This window comes from Urocampus carinirostris, chromosome 18 (genome assembly GCF_059441175.1).
Source record: "Urocampus carinirostris isolate Australia breed hairy pipefish chromosome 18, RoL_Ucar_1.0, whole genome shotgun sequence".
NCBI classification, from domain to species: Eukaryota; Metazoa; Chordata; class Actinopteri; order Syngnathiformes; family Syngnathidae; genus Urocampus; species Urocampus carinirostris.
The window spans coordinates 19,736,409-19,755,072 of record NC_142366.1 but is presented as its reverse complement, the minus strand read 5'-3'; the positions used below and the strand labels follow the sequence as shown (position 1 = coordinate 19,755,072).

Below are 18,664 nucleotides of genomic sequence, written 5' to 3'. Positions count from 1 at the left end.
ACAATGTTTAACCCACCTAACACGGGCTTGTGAACAACAAATACCAATGCCAGTGTGCATATATTATTTTCAATTATATTGTTTGTTTTACAGTTTCTACAAACTGCTAGCAGTCATTTATTCAAGGCAAATCCAATTACTGTGACACTACATAAAAAATATCTACACTTGACAAAATAAAACAAGACAATTACACTAAGGCACTATTAAAATAATTCATTACAAGGTCGAGTGTCTGCTTCCCTTCTTCTTAAGTGATAAGTAAACAAATAGCAAGCACATTAGCCCTGTTTTCCGTGCTAATCGGCAGTGAATGCAGAACAATTAGAAATCCAGCGCAGGTGCCAATGAGCTTCAAGGTGCGTGGAAAAAAGGATGATGGGGGAATTAAGAAATAGAAGGGATGAACCACTCCTACAAGCTATCCTTATCCATCCTTCTCCTCACTTTCATCTCTGCCTGAAATTTTTCCCTCGCTCCGTCTCTGTCACTCTATTTTCCTTTGTCGCTTTATTGCCCTTTTCTCTTCTTTCCCTCATTCCTCACCTCCCTCCCGATCCATCCCTCTCTATCCTCACCCCATCCATCTTTCCCTCTCACCCGCCTTTCAATCCACAGCCCTGCTCTCTCCTCAACTCCCTCCAGTTTTTTTTTTCCTGTCGCCTTCTCTTCATCAACCATTCATCCTGTGTTTTTCTCTGCCATTTTTTCCCAATCGCCCTCTCTCCCTCCTATTGTAGCCGGGGAAGACTGTGTGATCAGAGGCGAGGACACGTCCTTTCTCTCGACACGCTTCAACGCTCAGCACGATTACACAAAACCCTTCTCCCTCTCCTACACACACACACACACACAGACTCTAAACTTCTAAATATCAAAGTGATTGACACAGTATAAACATGTATTCCCCTCGGGGCATTTTTGTGTGCAGTGCGTTAAGGTCATGCAGATATCACCTTGGTCATACCAGCTATAGGTGAACACCCATGCACACTTATGCTTGCATATAAGGGAGAGGCAGGATGATTTTCTCTCTAGTTTAATCCCTGGGAGTAGCTCCAGGCCAACACATAGCTCTTGATGTACCAGAGCCAGAAGCAATGGCTGACACACACGCATACGAGTGTTTTTGCAGCGTTGCAGCTGTACACTTGTCTGTACAAGGCTCTTGTAATGTCCATGAAGAGTAAAGACAAAAGTCTGTTTCACATTTTTTCTTGGGTGATGTGTTGACACCATTTATAAGGTATTGTAGGGATACTGAAATATACTATGTAGTAGATATGTATATCTTCTTTTTAATCATGAAAATCTGCAAAGAAGATTGAATAGGACTCCAGGTCTTTGACCATTAGTCACTGTTGTTTTAATGTGTATGCACTGTTTCTATCAGGAGTCTCCTAGCTTTTTGAGGCTGAGTCCCACTTTTTGTTTCTAATTAGTGCATAAGGCACTCAGTTGTGACATGCATTTCTAAAAATAAGTTATCATGTTATGAGTAAGTTGTACTATGCTGTTACCAGGTTAATTTGGGGAAGTAGGGTTAAATCGACTCAGAACTGTTATTATAAATATTGTTTATTTTTATTGTTGTTATTATCATTGGTGCCGCAGTGACATTTGGTAACTAGGCGCATTATGCCGTTGAGGGAAGGATATTACAAAGATTAGTGTATAAAATATGTGATTATTGTAATTATTATAATTATTGATATCTGACCTATGTAATAAGTATATCCATGAGATTTTGTTATATTAGACACAAGAGGAAAGGAGGATTTGTAAAATGTATTTAATCGGGGAAGAAAAAGGGATAGGGAAAATGCTTCTGCTTCTCACTACCCCTTTTTGAACATGTTATGTGACATGATTTTGTTGTTGACTCATTGTTTTTGTCCTGTTTTTATTTTAATGTTCGAAATAAAAGTTTTCATTCATTCAGTCGACAAATATAAAAATCAATGTGGTTCCCACAGGCAACAGGTAGCCCATAAAAACACCCAAGTAGCCCGTTGACTGGTTCTGAAAATAGCTCAGCAGTGCAGCCACATATGTTGCTGTTCTTTTATACCCTTACCCTTTAGAGCGGGTGCACTTTTTGCAACATAGAAGATCTAAGGGAAAATGTTTTTAAATAATGTGATATGTATTATCGGAGTTTCGCTTCCTTTCCTTTTCTCTTGGCAAGTTCAAAATACATTCATTTTTTATATTCGTAACTTGAGTGTCTACTAAACTTTAACCTTATCAATAGTAATGAGTGTATGAGTTTCCTTCTAATAACCTTCTAGAACAGGGGTCGGGAACCTTTTTGACTCAAAGAGCCATACAAGCAAAAAATATTAATTTTATTTTGGGAAAGAGCCACACCATATATTATGAGACAAATTTACTAAATTGCTAAACCGGCGCCCCAGACAAAAGCTTAGTCTTCAGCACATTTATTTTTGATGATTTGATCAAAATTATGAAAAGAGAATAATGCCAGAGCCCCTGTCCCAAATTCAACAAACAGACCACTTTAAACTTGTCTCTTTCTTGCAATTACTCAAGATCGGTTAAACTCCTTTTGACCCTTTTTTTCACACATATTGGTTTCAAAACCAGATGCAAGCATTTATTTTGTAAAAACGTCACAACATTCTGAGAATAGGGAGCCTTATGTGCTTACCTTTGGCGAGAGATGGGAGGGAATGCTTGTACTTTTTGCATAGCTCCACCCATCCCTCCCACTCACCCAATCAAATGACTAAATTCTCTTCCGGTGTTTTGGCGTATTTACAGTTCTGTGGATTCATCATAAAGTATCTGAACACTGAACACAGATTATATAGTGAACTTTTAAATAAAGGATTCTTTAGCGTTGTACAGCCAAAACAAGTTTTTTTCCCCCCTTTTTTGTGTGACACCTTGACTGTAAATTGTAGTGAAAAACGTGCCCTATATATACTGCAAAGTGTTAGTTTTGCATTTAGCTTTGTTTGGCTTTACGTGTACCTGAATAGTATAGACAACTCCGGTTTTGAACAAGATGGAGAAATTTTGCATGCAATCAAATTGGTCTCTGAGCCACAGATACTCATAGAAAGAGCCATATATGGCTCGCGAGCCATAGGTTCCCGACCCCTGTTCTAGAAGAAGGACCTCATGTGCGGTCTCTTCTTTTTCTTCATGTTGAGGTTTTTGAGTTTTTCCTTGCCCTCATGTAGGTTTTAGATCAGGGGATTGTGTAATAATAGTCTGTGGTTTGCACTATTCTGTGGTCTCTGCAGCCATTTAAGACTCCTTGTGATTGAGGGCGATATAAATAGACATGACTTGACTAAATGATTTTAATCATCGCATCATTATGTTGATGCCCATTTACTTTTTAATGTGTTTACTTGATGTTTCAATGTATCCATTCATTCGGTCTTAAAACAGTTTCCATAGTGTTCCTAGTGATATTTGTTTAGTTTAATTGTAGTTGCGGCATAGGGTTGATCTTAAATATTGGCAGACCACCCACAAATTCCAGCAAGATCCAGTCCTAAAGTGAGGACAGAGCTTTGGGAATTTTAGACTGGACCACCAATGCCTCGTTCTTTTAAACCATGCCAATTTTTTTATTTGAAAAAAATTACCTGGCCCAACATTTTTTCAATGGTTATGGTGAAGGACACACAGCTCGTTCTGCATTCACAAGTCCAGAACATATACTGTTTGTGTTTTTGTTTGTTTTATTGGCTTATCTCAAAACACAGGAAGATGCTTCACGCCGACAACACAGGCAACCAGATGAGAAAGAAGATCAGGAGGCTTCCACAGACACTGGTAATCAGTACTGTAAGTTTCATGTAGTAGAGAAAACCGTACCCAGTTAAAAAAAAGTCTGGGGAAGAATGGGCGCCACAAGGCTGCCCAGGACATACCACAGGAAGTGGTGACCCCGACAGCCATGCGATTAAAGGACCAGAGAACTGTGAATTAAACGGAAATGCTTTTCTCCGGCACTTGTTTTTACTCGTCTAGTCTTGGGTCAAGGATGTGGATTAGAATAGAGGCGAAAAGTTACACCCCAATTCAAAAATCAGATATATCACCCAGTTTATAACCGTAACCTGTTTGGGAAACACAATAGAAGAGAAAGACCGTCAAAGACCGAGAATATGAAGCCTGGTGTTTTGCTAATTAGTGCCTCGTTTTTTTCGCTTGAGGAAAGTAAGATAGTGGAACGGGAAAAAAAAGCTAGATATATGTAAATTCAACTCCTGGGTCTTATTTTGCATTAATTGCCTGGCCTGATGGCATTTAAGACCAGAATGAGTTGCGCTTTATGAGTGATAATTTATGTTAATTCTGAGTATATTTCTGCTTTCAACTACTATTCGAATGTATTTTTATTTGGTATACGAGACCACAGGTGTATCTTAACTGCATGAAAATGACTTAAATATTATATGGTAGCCATAGATGTTTGTCAGGCTTTTGCAAAAATGATTATGTGGTCTCTGACAGCACCTGATGCATAAGAGGTCTCAAAACACACTTTATTTTTATTTTCATTTGTCAAAGAAGCAAATGTATCAGAAAGCATCACTCCGTTGTAACACATTGATTTGTAGTAGTGGATATATATATAAAAAAAAAAAACTATCCATATCGATACGCCTTAGAACAGCAAAATGGGTATTCATTTCTCATGTATCGCCTTATTTTGGAATGTTGTTGCTGCTGAATGTTATTGCACTATTTTTCAATGCCTTACAACGAACACTACCTGGTAAACATGTTTGCCTATCAAGTCAAGTCATATTTATTTGTATAGCCCTTAATCACAAAGAGTCTCAGAGGGCTGCACAGACCACAGATTATTGCAAACCATCCCCTGATCTAAAACCTACACGAGGGCAAATAATACACAGATAGTGTCAACATAAAATATAGGCTGTTCATATGCTATAGAATAGTGGTGTGGTTTAAGCTTAGATTTAAACATTTCCACTGAGGTTGCAGATCAGATTTCAGGGGGAAGAGCATTCCACAGCACCGGGGCCTGAATGGAGAACGCTCTTGAACCTGCGGATCTCTTCTTGGCTCTTGGGATCACTAGTAGACCAGCATTTTCAGAGCGAAGGCTCCAGACCGGAAATTAAATCTGAAAGATATCAGGGAGCAAGTCCTTGCATGATTTTGTATTCTACCAACAGAATCTTAAAATCACATCTTAAACGAACAGGGAGGCAAGGCAGGTTAGCTAAAATCGGGGTAATGTGATCACACTTCTTTGTCTTGGTTAAAAGCGTACCTGCAGCATTTTGTATCAGCTGAAGGCTCTTGATTTTGGACTTCGGGAGACACTCTTTTTGTATTTTTCTTTCTCTTTTGAGTCTTTATTACATTTTTATCCTGAAGTGTTAGGTCTAATCTCATGGTCAATAATGTTCACTATGTTGTTATTTATTTTACATTCTTAACAAATCTCCGTTTCTCCTTCACCAGCCTTTCAATACGCAGCTTTTGTTCTCTTCACAACTCCCTCACTGCCTCACATTTTTTTTCTGTCGCCTTTCCTTCATCATTTATCCGTCCTGTGTTTTTATCTGCCTTTTTCCCCTAATTGTCCTCTGCCCCTCCTATTCTAGCCAGTAAAGACTTTCATGGCGTACGCATTGACTGTGGAGGCAGATTGGCTGACACCGATCTTACAGTGAGCAAGACACTTCAAATAGTTCGTCTTTGCTATGACAATGAAGTTGTACGCATCGTTCCAGTGAGGCAGTAGGTCAGTGGCCTCTTCATCATACACATGTATGTTGCAGTACCTGAGTATGCCGGGAAACAAGTCGTCTATCTCTATGGTAACATTGACGATATAGCCCAGCCTTGTCTCATGCATTTTATCCAAATGTGTCCATGGTAATAATACATAAGATGTACAGTAGTTCTACATGTTGCAAATAAAAAGCTTTCTTCACTCAGTGATTTAAAACCTTCTGCTCCCACTTTAAATCATTTCAAAGGTATTATTTGGTAACATGTTGGACCTTACATTTTAACTATCTGGATTTCATTTCACCCTTGCAGCATTTTGTTTTGATTGGTTCTCTCATTTAGCACATGAAAAAGCCAGATATTGAACACAATATGCCATAGCGGTTATTGTTAAGTGAAGTAAAGGCATGTTGTTTTTTAGTATAGGCTTTAATCACAAAAAAAAGTCTCAAAGGGATGTAGAGACTATAGAATATAACAGATGAAAGACTATTATTACTCCATCCCCTGAGCTCAAACCTACATGAAGACAAGGAAAATGAAGAGACCTTAAGAACGGACCGTATACGAGGTACTGTAATCCCCCTTCCAAGATGACCAGGCTGCAATGGATGTTGCAAGGCATCAACAAACAATACACAGACATCATCAACGTGAAAATTAGGTCATTCATAAACTATAGAATATCTGTGTGTTTTAATCCTAGATTTACACTTCTACTGAGGTTGCAGATCAAATCTCAGAAGACAAGCAGGTGATTGTGAGGTGGTTTATACCAGTTATTGCTTAGAAAGGCAAGAAAACCCAACTTCTGATGGCATGTTCTAGCGCATCCTTGTGGTTATAAAAACCTTTTATGATAAAAAAATAATAAAAAATAAAATACAAATCCAATACTAATTGAAAAAAAATCAAAAACAAAAACAAGAATGGTCACAAATGTGTATTTATAAATATGTATAGGTTTAGAATATGAGCCCCACCTAGAGGAAGCTGACATATTTGTCCACCATCTTGCTGCTTGGGGTACCCGAAAAGACAAAATCCTTGTGTAAGGATGTGCAAACTAATGCTAGATAAAAGTGTGTGGTTTAGTCACTGAGTTTCTGTAGTTTGTATTCTTCCTTTATTTGTATCCTACACAATACAGCAACCTCAAGTGGTCACATAAAACAAACTGTCCCTTTATCTCTTATTCTAATGAGCATTGAAACATCTATTGAAAACGCCAAAAGCAGCCCAGGGTCACTATTTTAACAAGTCAAAGATTTAAATTGAATAATCTTTTAGTGTTTTGGAGGGTAAAATCCAGGCTTGAAGCTGAGCATTAAAATATATTTTTGCCTGTGCTATCCATGTTGAAAGAAAGAAGGGAATTCACATAACCACTAATGGAGGAGTACATGATCATACACTAATGAAGCAAAATACTGCAAAAGCCCAAAAAATGTCAAAAGTGGATACTGACTTTAACAATGTTGACTTAAAGAAAACGCTGGGTGTAACAGGGTCTTATATTTTCACTCTATTCTAAGTGATACTAGAGTTTGCTTTTATTTGGTGCTTCTAATAGAGGGAGCAAGCGCAATCTGTTCTGGGTTTTGTGCAGACTCTCCCCCATAACAAATCATGATTATAGTCATTGCTAAAAGGACCGTTGTCAGCTTCCAGCCTCTCGTCACAAATCACCCAGCGAGCACATTTCCAAACAAATATAAATACAGAAAAAGACTTTATAAGGGAGGGAGGTAATCTATGCGAGTGCTTTTCCAGCCTGACTTTTTACTGTTATTTAAAAGACAAACGGTCCATCAATAAACCGGCAGGATCAAGGGCCAAGCAGAAATTGATCCAAGCCAAACGAATCTAATCACAGTTGGCCTGCAGACTGACACCAAAGTGACTGGGGAGCTGCTTTGGCTTACGGCTTGAGGAAAATGCACATCAGCCCTTCTCCAATTAAAAAGCATTTCCCTGTGATAGAGAAATGACTAATCCAGTTGACCTAGAAATAGAAGCCATTTGATAGTTCATGTACTGACACTAATGTGCACATGAAACATGGTTATAACCAGGGACAGCCTTCGTTGTATCACCCATCCTGGACTACAAGTGATACTCTCCTTGGATATCACATTTTATTTTTAGTGTGACCGTCGCCCTTGGCCAGCCCTGATCAGGGTTATGAAAATATGTCAATGTGATGTAGGCAGACGGTCTCTTTTTGTTACCTTTCTCACTCTCCCAGGAAGGAAATCATTCTCCCCGTTTAAGAGGTGCTATTAAATGTTCATGCCTTCTGGCTAGAAGAAACCAAATAAATGCATCATTTCCCCACCAACTGTCTACAGCTTTACGACCGTCCCGTCTTCCTCCTCTTCCTCCACTCATGGGCTAGTCCTTTGCGCTCTCTTTCCCCTTTTTTGTCTCCCTCGCACAAAGTTTTATGAAGCCGATTGCCGTAGAAAAAGAGCACATCTGAAAGACTGAGCAAATTGGCGAAACGCAAATGAATGAGGCATTATGGTCTTCTGGATGGATTGGCGGTTGAGAGCAAGCATAATTTATTTGTTTGCCTTCAAAGAAAACGGCTTATGCAAGATTGGATGCAAGAAGTATCAAAGGCCATGAACTTGATCTTTTCATTTTGCATAGTCTGAGGGAGTTTATGCTTAAATAGTATCCATGTTTACTCTTTTGAATTAATGTTTCCCCTTAGTTTCCATAGAAATTACATTTCTAACTCATTCACTGATATTGACGGCGATTGGCATTATAGATGCATTTTCACTGGTCATCTGCAGGTGGACATATGTTTCAAAGCTAATTTTCACAAGACTGACCATGGAGGAGTTAATAACAATGAAATATGATGAGCTGAAAATTGGATTTTGTCTGGAGAATGGGTTTGGCTGTTTTGTTTGTTTCTTAAAATATATGGTATCGGGCGGCATGGCTGCTGGGTGGTCAGGACATAGCCCCACGGTGCGAAGGTTAAGGGTTCACGTCCAGCTACTGCAACCTCCCCTGTGGAGTTTGCATGTTCTCCGTGAGTTTCCTCCGGGCACTCCGGTTTCCTATCACATTCCCAAAAACATGCCTGTCAGGTTTATTGGCCGGTCCAAATTGTCCTTAGGTGTGAATGAATGAGTGAGTGAGTTGTCCGTCTCTATGGGCCCTGCGACTGGCTGGCAACCAGTCGAGGGTGCCCCCTGCTCACTGCCTGAAGACAGCTGGGATTGGCTCCAGCACCCCAGTGACCCTACTGGTATTGCTCTCTCCCAAAAACAAAGAATAAAAACATTTTATAGAAGAGTTCTTCTAGGGCCTAGAAGAAACGTGTGATAATAGCCAGAGAGAGCAACCTTAAAGAAGTCTGCTCAGTAAAAATGAATAGAAGTAAATATCATTTTCTCTACAGACTATATTTCTGAGAAGGGTTGAAACAATAAAACCAGTGTAAAACACACTTGAATTATCAATAATGTGTTGACCCAAAATTTCCTCTTAAAGTAATAATAATAAAATACTCAAGGTAGCACACAAGTACAGGAGTGATCAAGGTAGAGTGTGTTTATTTACAACTAGTTGTAAAAGTTTGAAAATAATAACATAAGCAGTGATGTGCAGTCAGGAGAGGCCTTACATGTTATCATGCATATATGAAATTAAAAATACATTACATTTTTATATTTATTCAGTGTTAAAGTTATTCCTCATTACCTACACAATTCTTTGAATTTCCTTTTAAATATTGCAGAATTTTCACATTCCATTATGAATTTTATCAGTGCAATTATTGTGTAAAGTAATACTGTGTTGAGCGTCTGCATATGCAGAGTGAGGCAGGTATTTTTCTTCCTTCATGGCTGAATAAGTGAGACCAAGGCTTTTGATATGTCGCACACGTCAACGCCAAACGATAAAACTAGTGGAAGTATCCAGTACTTTTCGTCCCGCTGTGTGGACGTTTTAAAGAAACTGAGGATAACCGCATAGAATTAATTTATAAGTTAAGGTAAGACAATAAAAAATATATTCTATGCTATAGTTTATATGTTAGCAAATGTTAAATAAAATGTAGGTTCCTTACCAGACACAAACCTCAATGCACGAAACATATCCATGTCCCCTTTTTTGAGTGTTTCTTACCAAGTTATCTTGTGTTGTTGACAGCTAGACAGATATACAACCCCCTTTGCAAGAGAAAATTTACCGACCGTGGCACAATTCCTGTCCGGGTCCTGTCTGAAGTGACACTGAACCGCCACTTTGTCACCCAACAATAGCACCCAATGGCTTTTACAGTTAAATCACCCATTGTTTGCTTTGATGCCACTTGAGCTATATGCAGGTCTGACATTAAGCTATTAAAGGGAAAATGTGCAGCTCTTTCCTGTGGCCAGTCATCATGGAGGCCAAGAGGGCTTTTAGGACATAAAATAAAAAGAACAAAACCCAAACTATAAAAACCAATGCACAAGAGAAGAACGATAAGAAAAAAAAACAGGTGAATGGTTATTTTTCCAGTTAAATAATTGATGTGGGTTCTTCATCAGTATATTTAATGAAACTCAAAGGAAGAGGATAATCAAAGGAATGTTCTTTATAAAGATAACACTTTTCGAATCAATTAAAAATGACAAGCCTTTCATTGTGTTAGATGATTGCGGTATGGACTTTTTCACTTGTTGGAAATTTGTACATGCGGAGTGGATTCAATTTATAACGGACATGAAAATGGTTGCGTGTCTGTAGCAGGGGTTCTCACAAGGTATCAGCGTACAGGCTAATTTGTGTAATTGAATGCTGAACATATTGCTATATGCATGCACTTTTATCACTAATATCTGTATAAGTTTGTAATACAATAGTCAAATTGTAGTGTTAAAACACTGACTCTATTTAAATTGTTCTTTTTTTATATTGAAATGTTATTGTCCAATGAGGCTTGCAAGAAATAATCACTAACACTGTTCTTAAACTACGCAAACACATACATACATAACTGATCCTTTAAAAAAGGGGTTTCTTTAGTGCAGTGGTTAGCTCATTTGCCCAACGCGCGAAACAGTCATCAGTTCGAGACTGCGTGGAAACTCTTCCACTAAACACGCTTAGTGGAATTATGGCCAAAAAGTTCTATTTTGGTCTCATCTGACCACAAAACATTCTCCCATGACTCCTCTGTGTCATCCAAATGGTCATATGCAAACTCAAGACGGGTCTTGACATGTGCTGGTTAAAGCAGGGGAACCTTTCGTGCCATGCATGATTTCAAACCATGCCGTCTTAGTGTATTACCTACAGTGACCTTAGAAACGGTGGTCCCAGCTCTTTTCAGGTCATTTACCAACTCCTGTCGTGTAGTTCTGGGCTAATTCCTCACCCTTCTTAGAATCATTGAGATCCCACAAGGTGATATCTTGCATGGCGCTCCACTCCGATTGTGACCATCATGTTTAGCCTCTTCTTTTTTTCTAATGATTGTTCCAGCAGTTGATCATTTTTTTACCAAGCTGCTTGGCAATTGCTCCATAGCCCTTTCCAACCTTGTGGAAGTGTACAATTTTTCTCTGGTGTCTTTGGACAGCTTTTTGGTCTTCGCCATGTTGCAAGGTAAAGTCTTACTATTTATATAGGGTGGACAGGTGTTCAAATACTTATTTGCAGATGTATCACACAAATAAATTGTTAAAAATCATGCATTGTGATTTCTGGATTTTACTTTTTAGTTTATCTCTCTCACAGTGGACAAGCACCTAAAATGAATATTTCAGACCCCTCCATGATTTCTAAGTGGGAGAAATAGCAAAATAGCAGGGTGTTCAAATACTTATTTTCTTTAATATTTTATAATTTTAAAGGCAACATATCATTGTAAATGCTAAAATCTGTAACAATGACTAATTGGAAAGAAGTTATAAAACGGTAAACACATTTTGTGGGCATGCAATTCAAACCTTAAGTTTTGATCATTACGTTTTCTAGCTTTATTTTAACTGATGTAACGAGATAATAAACAGCTTGAAATTGAAATCGAACCCATGTGGGCGGATGCTCCAAGATAAACTTAAGATTTTATTATTTAATTGAAACATTTCATTCTCACCAGTTTCCCGCTGGCCTGCTGTCACTGTGTGACTATTTCTGTTGCATTCTTTTGAATAGCCTTGCTTTTGGAATAAAATGAATGGACAAATGATTGATTTTCATGCAGAGGAGCTAATGAGGTCTGTAAGACAACAAAAAGAATGTAAACAGCGGGACGATCACCACTGCGCTGTTTGAAATCTAGGGAAGCTTGCCTCACATGTAATCGCAAACCTCAAAGATATCTATGCCTCTTTTGAGATCAATTTGTACCATGTCAAGGTAGCGCCGTGTCTGAGCAACGGGGCTCATTTGACTTTATTAGAAAGAAACACAAAGAAAAAAAAAAGAGCGAAGCGTGGGCCATACCAAGATCACAACAAAAGAAACCGTAAGTTGAAAAAAAAGGGGGGCATAATATCTTGAAATAGGCCACATTAACCTGTTGTCCTCCAGGGCCTTGGCCTGGTTTAATCCATGAGCGAACACTAAAACAATGCCCACACACATACAAAACGAGATTTGTGTGGGGGAATGGAGCTGCAAAATAAATCTAAAGTTGATTTGAAACCAGAACTGAAGATGTGAGACAGATGCAGTGTTTTCCAGATTATAAAACGTAACATATATTCCTAGGTTTTCAACCATTCAGTAATGGAGCTGATTAATGGCTAATATATATACAGTATATATATTTTTTTTTCCAAAGATCTACCAGAAGTTCTCTGGTGGAAATTTTAAGAGACATGTGGAATATGTCAAGGAAGATTAATCATGGAAAACCCCAGTAGAAATGTATATAAGTTACGATCTCTGTTTGGAAATAATGCTAAGGTATATTTTTAAAATTTTGAGTACTCTTTCTGTGTACCGTCTAACACTGTGAATATACAATGTCACAGTTTGAGCACTTGTGGTTTATAGTCAGGTGTGTATAATCCATCCATCCATTATCTGCACCGATTATCCTCAGTAGGGTCGCGTGGGTGCTGGAGCCCATCCCAGCTGTCTTCGGGCAGCGGGCAGGGGACACCCTGAACTGGTTGCCAGCCAATCGCAGGGCACACAGAGACAGACAACTCACTCACTCATTCACATTGAGGGACAATGTGGACAGGCCAATTAACCTGACATGCATGTTTTTGGAATGTGGGAGGAAACCGGAGTGGCCGGAGGAAACCTACGCAAGCACGGGAAGAACATGCAAACTCCACACAGGAAGGTTTGATCTCATGACCTCAGAACCATGCCGCACACGCACTAACCTAACCCAGGTGTGTATTATATATCTACAATTTATTTGCACTTTACAAATGCACTGGGTGTGTTTTACAATCATTTATGTTTTATAGTCCAAAATCAAGGTGATCTAAATGTTTGAAATAATGCTTTTGAATGGATGCCACAATAACCGGTGAAGACAGAAACCATGCTTATGGGTGACCGGATTACTTGTACCAATGCTGTTGAAACAAAGTACTTCCAAGAACACAAAATGAGATGTGTTTCCATTACAGTTTAGCATCATTTCAACAATTTTGACTTGATGGCTCCTAATATTTGAGATGTTTTTGGGCTAATCGTTTAATACATAGAAGAGGAAGGTGGCCTCAAGGAAGAAAGTGTTGAAACTGATTGGTGACAAAATTTTCCGGGCACAACTTCTCAAAAAATAATGTTAGTTTTTGACAGCTTCCAGGTGGACACACATGAACTATGCTTCTAAAGGCCTCGTCTCTTTTTTAAAATAGTCTTAAAAACTAGTATTGAACATTGTCAGATAGGTGCCCACTTCAGCAATGTCCGATTTTGCAAAGAAGAGATAAAAGTTCCAATCTCTCTTGAGTCTATTGTTAGTGTAAATGGTAACTAGCCGAACTTCTATGAGCTACTTAGTATTTTTTTATGATTATGTTCACGTTTTGTCAAAAGTGCATACAACTTCTTATTTCTTTGGGACGTAATTCAGTGTAGAAACGCTACAAACAGTTGCCAGAAATAGCTGGATGGAATAGAGAAAAAAAAAAAAAAAAAACATACATTTTATACCCATAGTCACGTTTGTTAATGACAATGGACAATTTGGTTCCAACATCCCATATATTCCAGCATTGCTGTTTGCAGTCGTCAGCTCGACCAAATTGTTTTTATTTTTGTTTTTCTTTCCCTAAAACTGACCAACCTTAACCCTAAATTCAGTTACATCAATATACAGAGGAACCTCGGTTTTCGAACGCCTCTCAGTTCGAACAAATCGGTGTTCGACCAAAAATTTCAAGAAATTCTTGCTTCGCTGTTCGGTCAAAAATTCAGAGTTCGAACGCCGGTAATGCGTGAGTGCGTACGCTAGAGTGCGATGCTGAGCGGCGTACGGGTGTAGATCGTGTAAATCGCCCCCACCCCTCGTGACCAACTGTTAACACGTGCCTACTTGCCTCTTTTTGCTTTCGCTTTTAATATCGGTGAACGGAGTGTTTTAGCCCCTAACTACGCCTCAGAAGAAGGTCGGTGCAAGCAGGACAGGTGAAAAAAGAAAAGTTGTTCGTACAACTATTGCCTTTAAGAAAGACATAATAGCTAAGTATGAAAGAGGTGTGCGAGTTTCCTATCTTGCTAGGGGAAATATAGCATGCGCCTTCTGCTGACCACCACAAAGGTAAGAAATCCTATTCATAATTCTTTTATCTTTTTTTTTTTTTTACACGTTCGTGTTAGCGTAATCTTTCGTACGGACGATTCCGATAACGCGAACGTACGATTAGCCTGGGTTAGCTTTATGATTCGAGGTAAACATTCAGGGTGTTGGAACTGAGCCCCCTTTCCAATAAAGCGCTAGCCATGTGGTGCTAAATGACCTGATTTTTTTTATTTCTACACATTCATGTTAGCGTAATCTTTCGTACGGAAAATTACGATGACGCAAACGTACGATTAGCCTGGGTTAGCTTCATGTTTACGGTAAACATTCATGGTAAACATTCAGGGTGTTGGAACGGATTAAAACGATTAACATTATTTTTAATGGGAAAAATGATTTCGGTGATTGAACAAATCGGTTCTCGAACAGGGTTCTGGAACGGATTATGGTCGAGAACCGAGGTTCCACTGTACACGAAAAATGCATGAATATCCCCCCCCTTTATTTTATTAGCATAAGCCCACATGTATCTATCTATCTCTATTAGTCATGAGTGTTGTGTTTTATTAACGTTCAAGGTTAATTTGGTGCTACTGCCCAAAAAATGTGACATGCCTTGCTAGTAATCATACTAATATCAGTTTGGGCTGATCTATTCAAATATCAATATTATTGATACTAAGCTACTTGGATCAGATTGATACTATTGTCCTGGGATCAATACTTCACTCCTGAGCCAATTCCCTCAAAGAGTTGCTTCTCTGCACAAAAAAGTATTGTTTGTACTATTTGCAATTCCTGACTTTATCCTAAATCTATTTCGCAATGGATGGTATTGTTGTCATGTTGACATTGTTATATTTGTGTGCTGTTACATGCAGCTTTTTTGGGGTTTTACTCTCTTGACTTTTGTTCTGGAACATTTGTATTAGAAACAAGTATTATTTTATATTGTTAACGTTTGCATTGGAGTTATATAATATTAAATAAAAATATTAGTGCCTGAAATATGTTTGCTGTGTTTATCATAACTATAATAATTTAACTCAAAGGTGAGGTCATTTTTTCAATGATCATGACACTTCCAAGAAGAAAATATTGGTATTGTATTGGTATTATTTGGTAATATTTATTTACTTGGATTGAAACAAGACAGAAATTCCTATCGTCCACGCCTACCGTTTAGTCGGTGAATAGGCAATAGTTTTAATAAAATGTGTTGTTTTTTGTTGGTGTTGCAGCTCATTGGCCCTAAATTGGGTGTTTGTATTGTGTACGGATAAACAATAAGTTTTGCATCGGTGCCTTGCAAAGCTCAAGGGTTGTAATTAAAAGCACCAGCTTTAGTTTTTATCCTATTGATTTTGCACAAGCCCCCGTACAAATTTCCTTTGTGTGTTTTTCCTACTCATCCTTTGAAGCTACAAATAATAGGAACAGTACATTGGTGATAAGAGCACACTTTGCCCTAACCATTTCTGAAGGGCACTTATTAAAACGTGTCTCGGGAAGACTTTGCTATCAGGACGGACTTTCACAAGAGGAGAGCAATCAGTGATCTATTGACACTGAAGTGTACCTAGAAAGGCATGCTACGTCCACTCGTCCTGAGCCAACAAAACCGATCAACTTCAATGCAAGTCTGGAGTGGCGTATTTACTGCGACGGTTTTGACCCAAATGCTAATGATAGCTATAAAAACAAGTCTGGCTAATGACACCAAAGGAGTTGTGAATGCGGCGGAACCGACTTGGGTGTTTTCACGCGGGTGTGATAATGTTAATGGGATTAACACGGCGTACCTAAACCCGTGCTGAGATAAGCGCTGTGAGGCCCTATTAAAAATACATTGGCAACAATAGAGGAACACAAGGAAAGTAGAAGGAGAGGATTTGTCTTACGTCACATGCAAGGTCAGAAATATTGCACTGTTGAGTAACTGACTGTAACAACTGCCTACCGGTGTTGTTCCGATAGGGGCCAGCGTCAGGCCCCTGGCTCTGGCTGAGGCTCCTCATGGGGCCTTTGTTGTGGTAGACGCGCTCCTCATATATTGGGTCTATATGGTGCTCTGGGGACCCCAGTGGTCGAAGGGGCTCCTGGCTATGCTGACTACTGTAGGAGCCACGAGAACCTGAAAGGGATAAAGAAAAGTTGTCAAAGTACAAGAAAACAGACTTACTGACACATAAGAGGATCATAACGACCTTAACGGATAAGGAGGGTGAAGTCAGATATATTTTTAGGAAGAGGGTGGATAGGTACATAATTTCAAAAGTAGGTGACGGTGCTCATATTTGAATGAGCGCTCACTGTGAAAAGTATCCTGGCTTAAAGCAATAGGTGTGAAAGATGGGCAGTAGAATAATTTTAAATACATTTTCTCTTTATTAAGATCTCACCGTCTGCATCCTATTATCCACATTTGGGCAAAAGATGATGCGAAGACGCTAAGAGTGTTTGAAAACAGCAACCATTGAAAAAGGGGACAGACAGTCAGTACACCACTGTGGCACTCACATCGGAAAAAAATGGATACAAGGTGCAATCATACTTTTAGTCTGATAATGAATCAGAAAAACTGATCTCCTTGGGAAAAAAAGATAATAAATAAGAAAAAAAACAATAGATAATCTCAGTGGGACACAGTGCTGTTTGTTAGCAATAAAATAAAGGGATGTTGAGCATTTAGCAGAAAGTCCACCGAAAGAGCGTTGAAGCCATTGATATCGATTTTAGGGTTCTTTTACTCGTTTTTAAATGTCTTAACAACCCTGGGCCATCTTATCTGTCTGATTTGTTTTTATTACTTCAGACCTTGCGGTCCCTGAGGTTCTCTGGCAATGGTTTAATAACTGTTCCTGGAGTGAGGACCAAAACCGTAAGGCAGCCACTTAGGTGCTCACCTATGTTTATCGAGTTTGATTCATTTAACTTCTAACATTTTACTGGAACACATTTAACTTTCAATGTCACATAGTTATGTTTTTGTTCTGCAGTTGTTATTTTTATTATTTCAGAGTTTCCTCATTTGAGGAGGAGGGGGGGGGGGGACGTTGTGGTTCAATAGCTAAAAATCTTAAGCCTATCTGTGTCACAGTTTCAATGGCGCCCAATTGGCCTCGCCCGTGTGCCGCCAGCTGCGGCCCATTTACAGATTGGCTTCCCTTCTATTTAAGCTCAGTGCTCTCACTCACCCTCTGTCAGTCCGCCAAAGAACCTCTGCACCCGCAAGACGTGGGTTTAGACTGTGTTTGGTTTTCTGCTCGTGTTTCCTGTCCGGTATTGTTCCCGTCTATTTTGTCCTGTTTAATATCGATCTCCAGTTTCGTTCTCGTCTAGTTGTCCGGTTTAATTTCGATATACAGTTTTCATATCAATCCTGTCTGTCTCATCCTGTCCGGTATCGACCCCATCTGTCCGATATCTGCTCGTGCAATTTGTATCGATCTCGTCGGCTTCTGGCTTCCTGTCATTCCATGCCAGACTGCTGCCTTACATCTTCCGGCCAACAATCGCCGAATCAGTGGCGCTTGGTTTAACGTGCATGACTGCCTCATTTCCCGTAAATTAAAAGCTTGCGTGAGAAAAGTCACGCATGTGGGTTCTCCTCCTGTTCCGGTTCTTGATAATCGGCTGATTTATCATTGTGGATAAGCCCCCTCAGTTCTCTTTCCTCACATGGTTAGTCTGTACCTTGCCATCATTAGACGTCATTTCATTTAATATTTATATTTTAATCTTATTTCAACCGTTGTGTGTGTATGTGTTTTAGATGTTTCGGGTTGTTTAATGGGGATGAAGGAGGATAGTTTCCCTTTATAATAATTAATAATAATTTCCTTTGTATTGTCATTCTTTGTAAGAACGAAATGTCGATACACCTGACCCATTGTAGCGAGCCGATGCAGCCGCAGCCAACAGAGGGCGCCGCCATTTTACCAATGTTATAAGTCTTAGGTATGACTCGGCCGAGGCGCGAACCAGCGACCTCCCAGTCTCAAAGCGGGCACCCTACCATCTAGGCTACTGAGCTACTTATCATAGTATTATTGTACATTGAGTGTTTTTATACATCACTTTTCAGGCAATTTGGTGCTTAAAAACTTGTCTACAAATATGTTTGATAGGATTTGATGTGTGTTCATTACATTTGAAAACCTACGAACTACCCTCTGA

At 39.1% G+C, this 18,664-nt stretch overlaps 1 protein-coding gene across 4 annotated transcripts in view; it reads right to left on the bottom strand.

Moving 5' to 3' along the window:
• The window catches only part of ctnnd2a (catenin (cadherin-associated protein), delta 2a), a 464,623-nt gene that overhangs the window by 200,338 nt on the left and 245,621 nt on the right, over positions 1–18,664 (bottom strand). For all 4 annotated transcript variants that reach the window (XM_088322042.1, XM_088322045.1, XM_088322044.1 and 1 more), the window contains exon 11: positions 16,446–16,619. In XM_088322042.1, the coding sequence (XP_088178168.1) occupies positions 16,446–16,619 (174 nt within the window). The remainder of the gene's footprint in view (positions 1–16,445; positions 16,620–18,664) is intronic.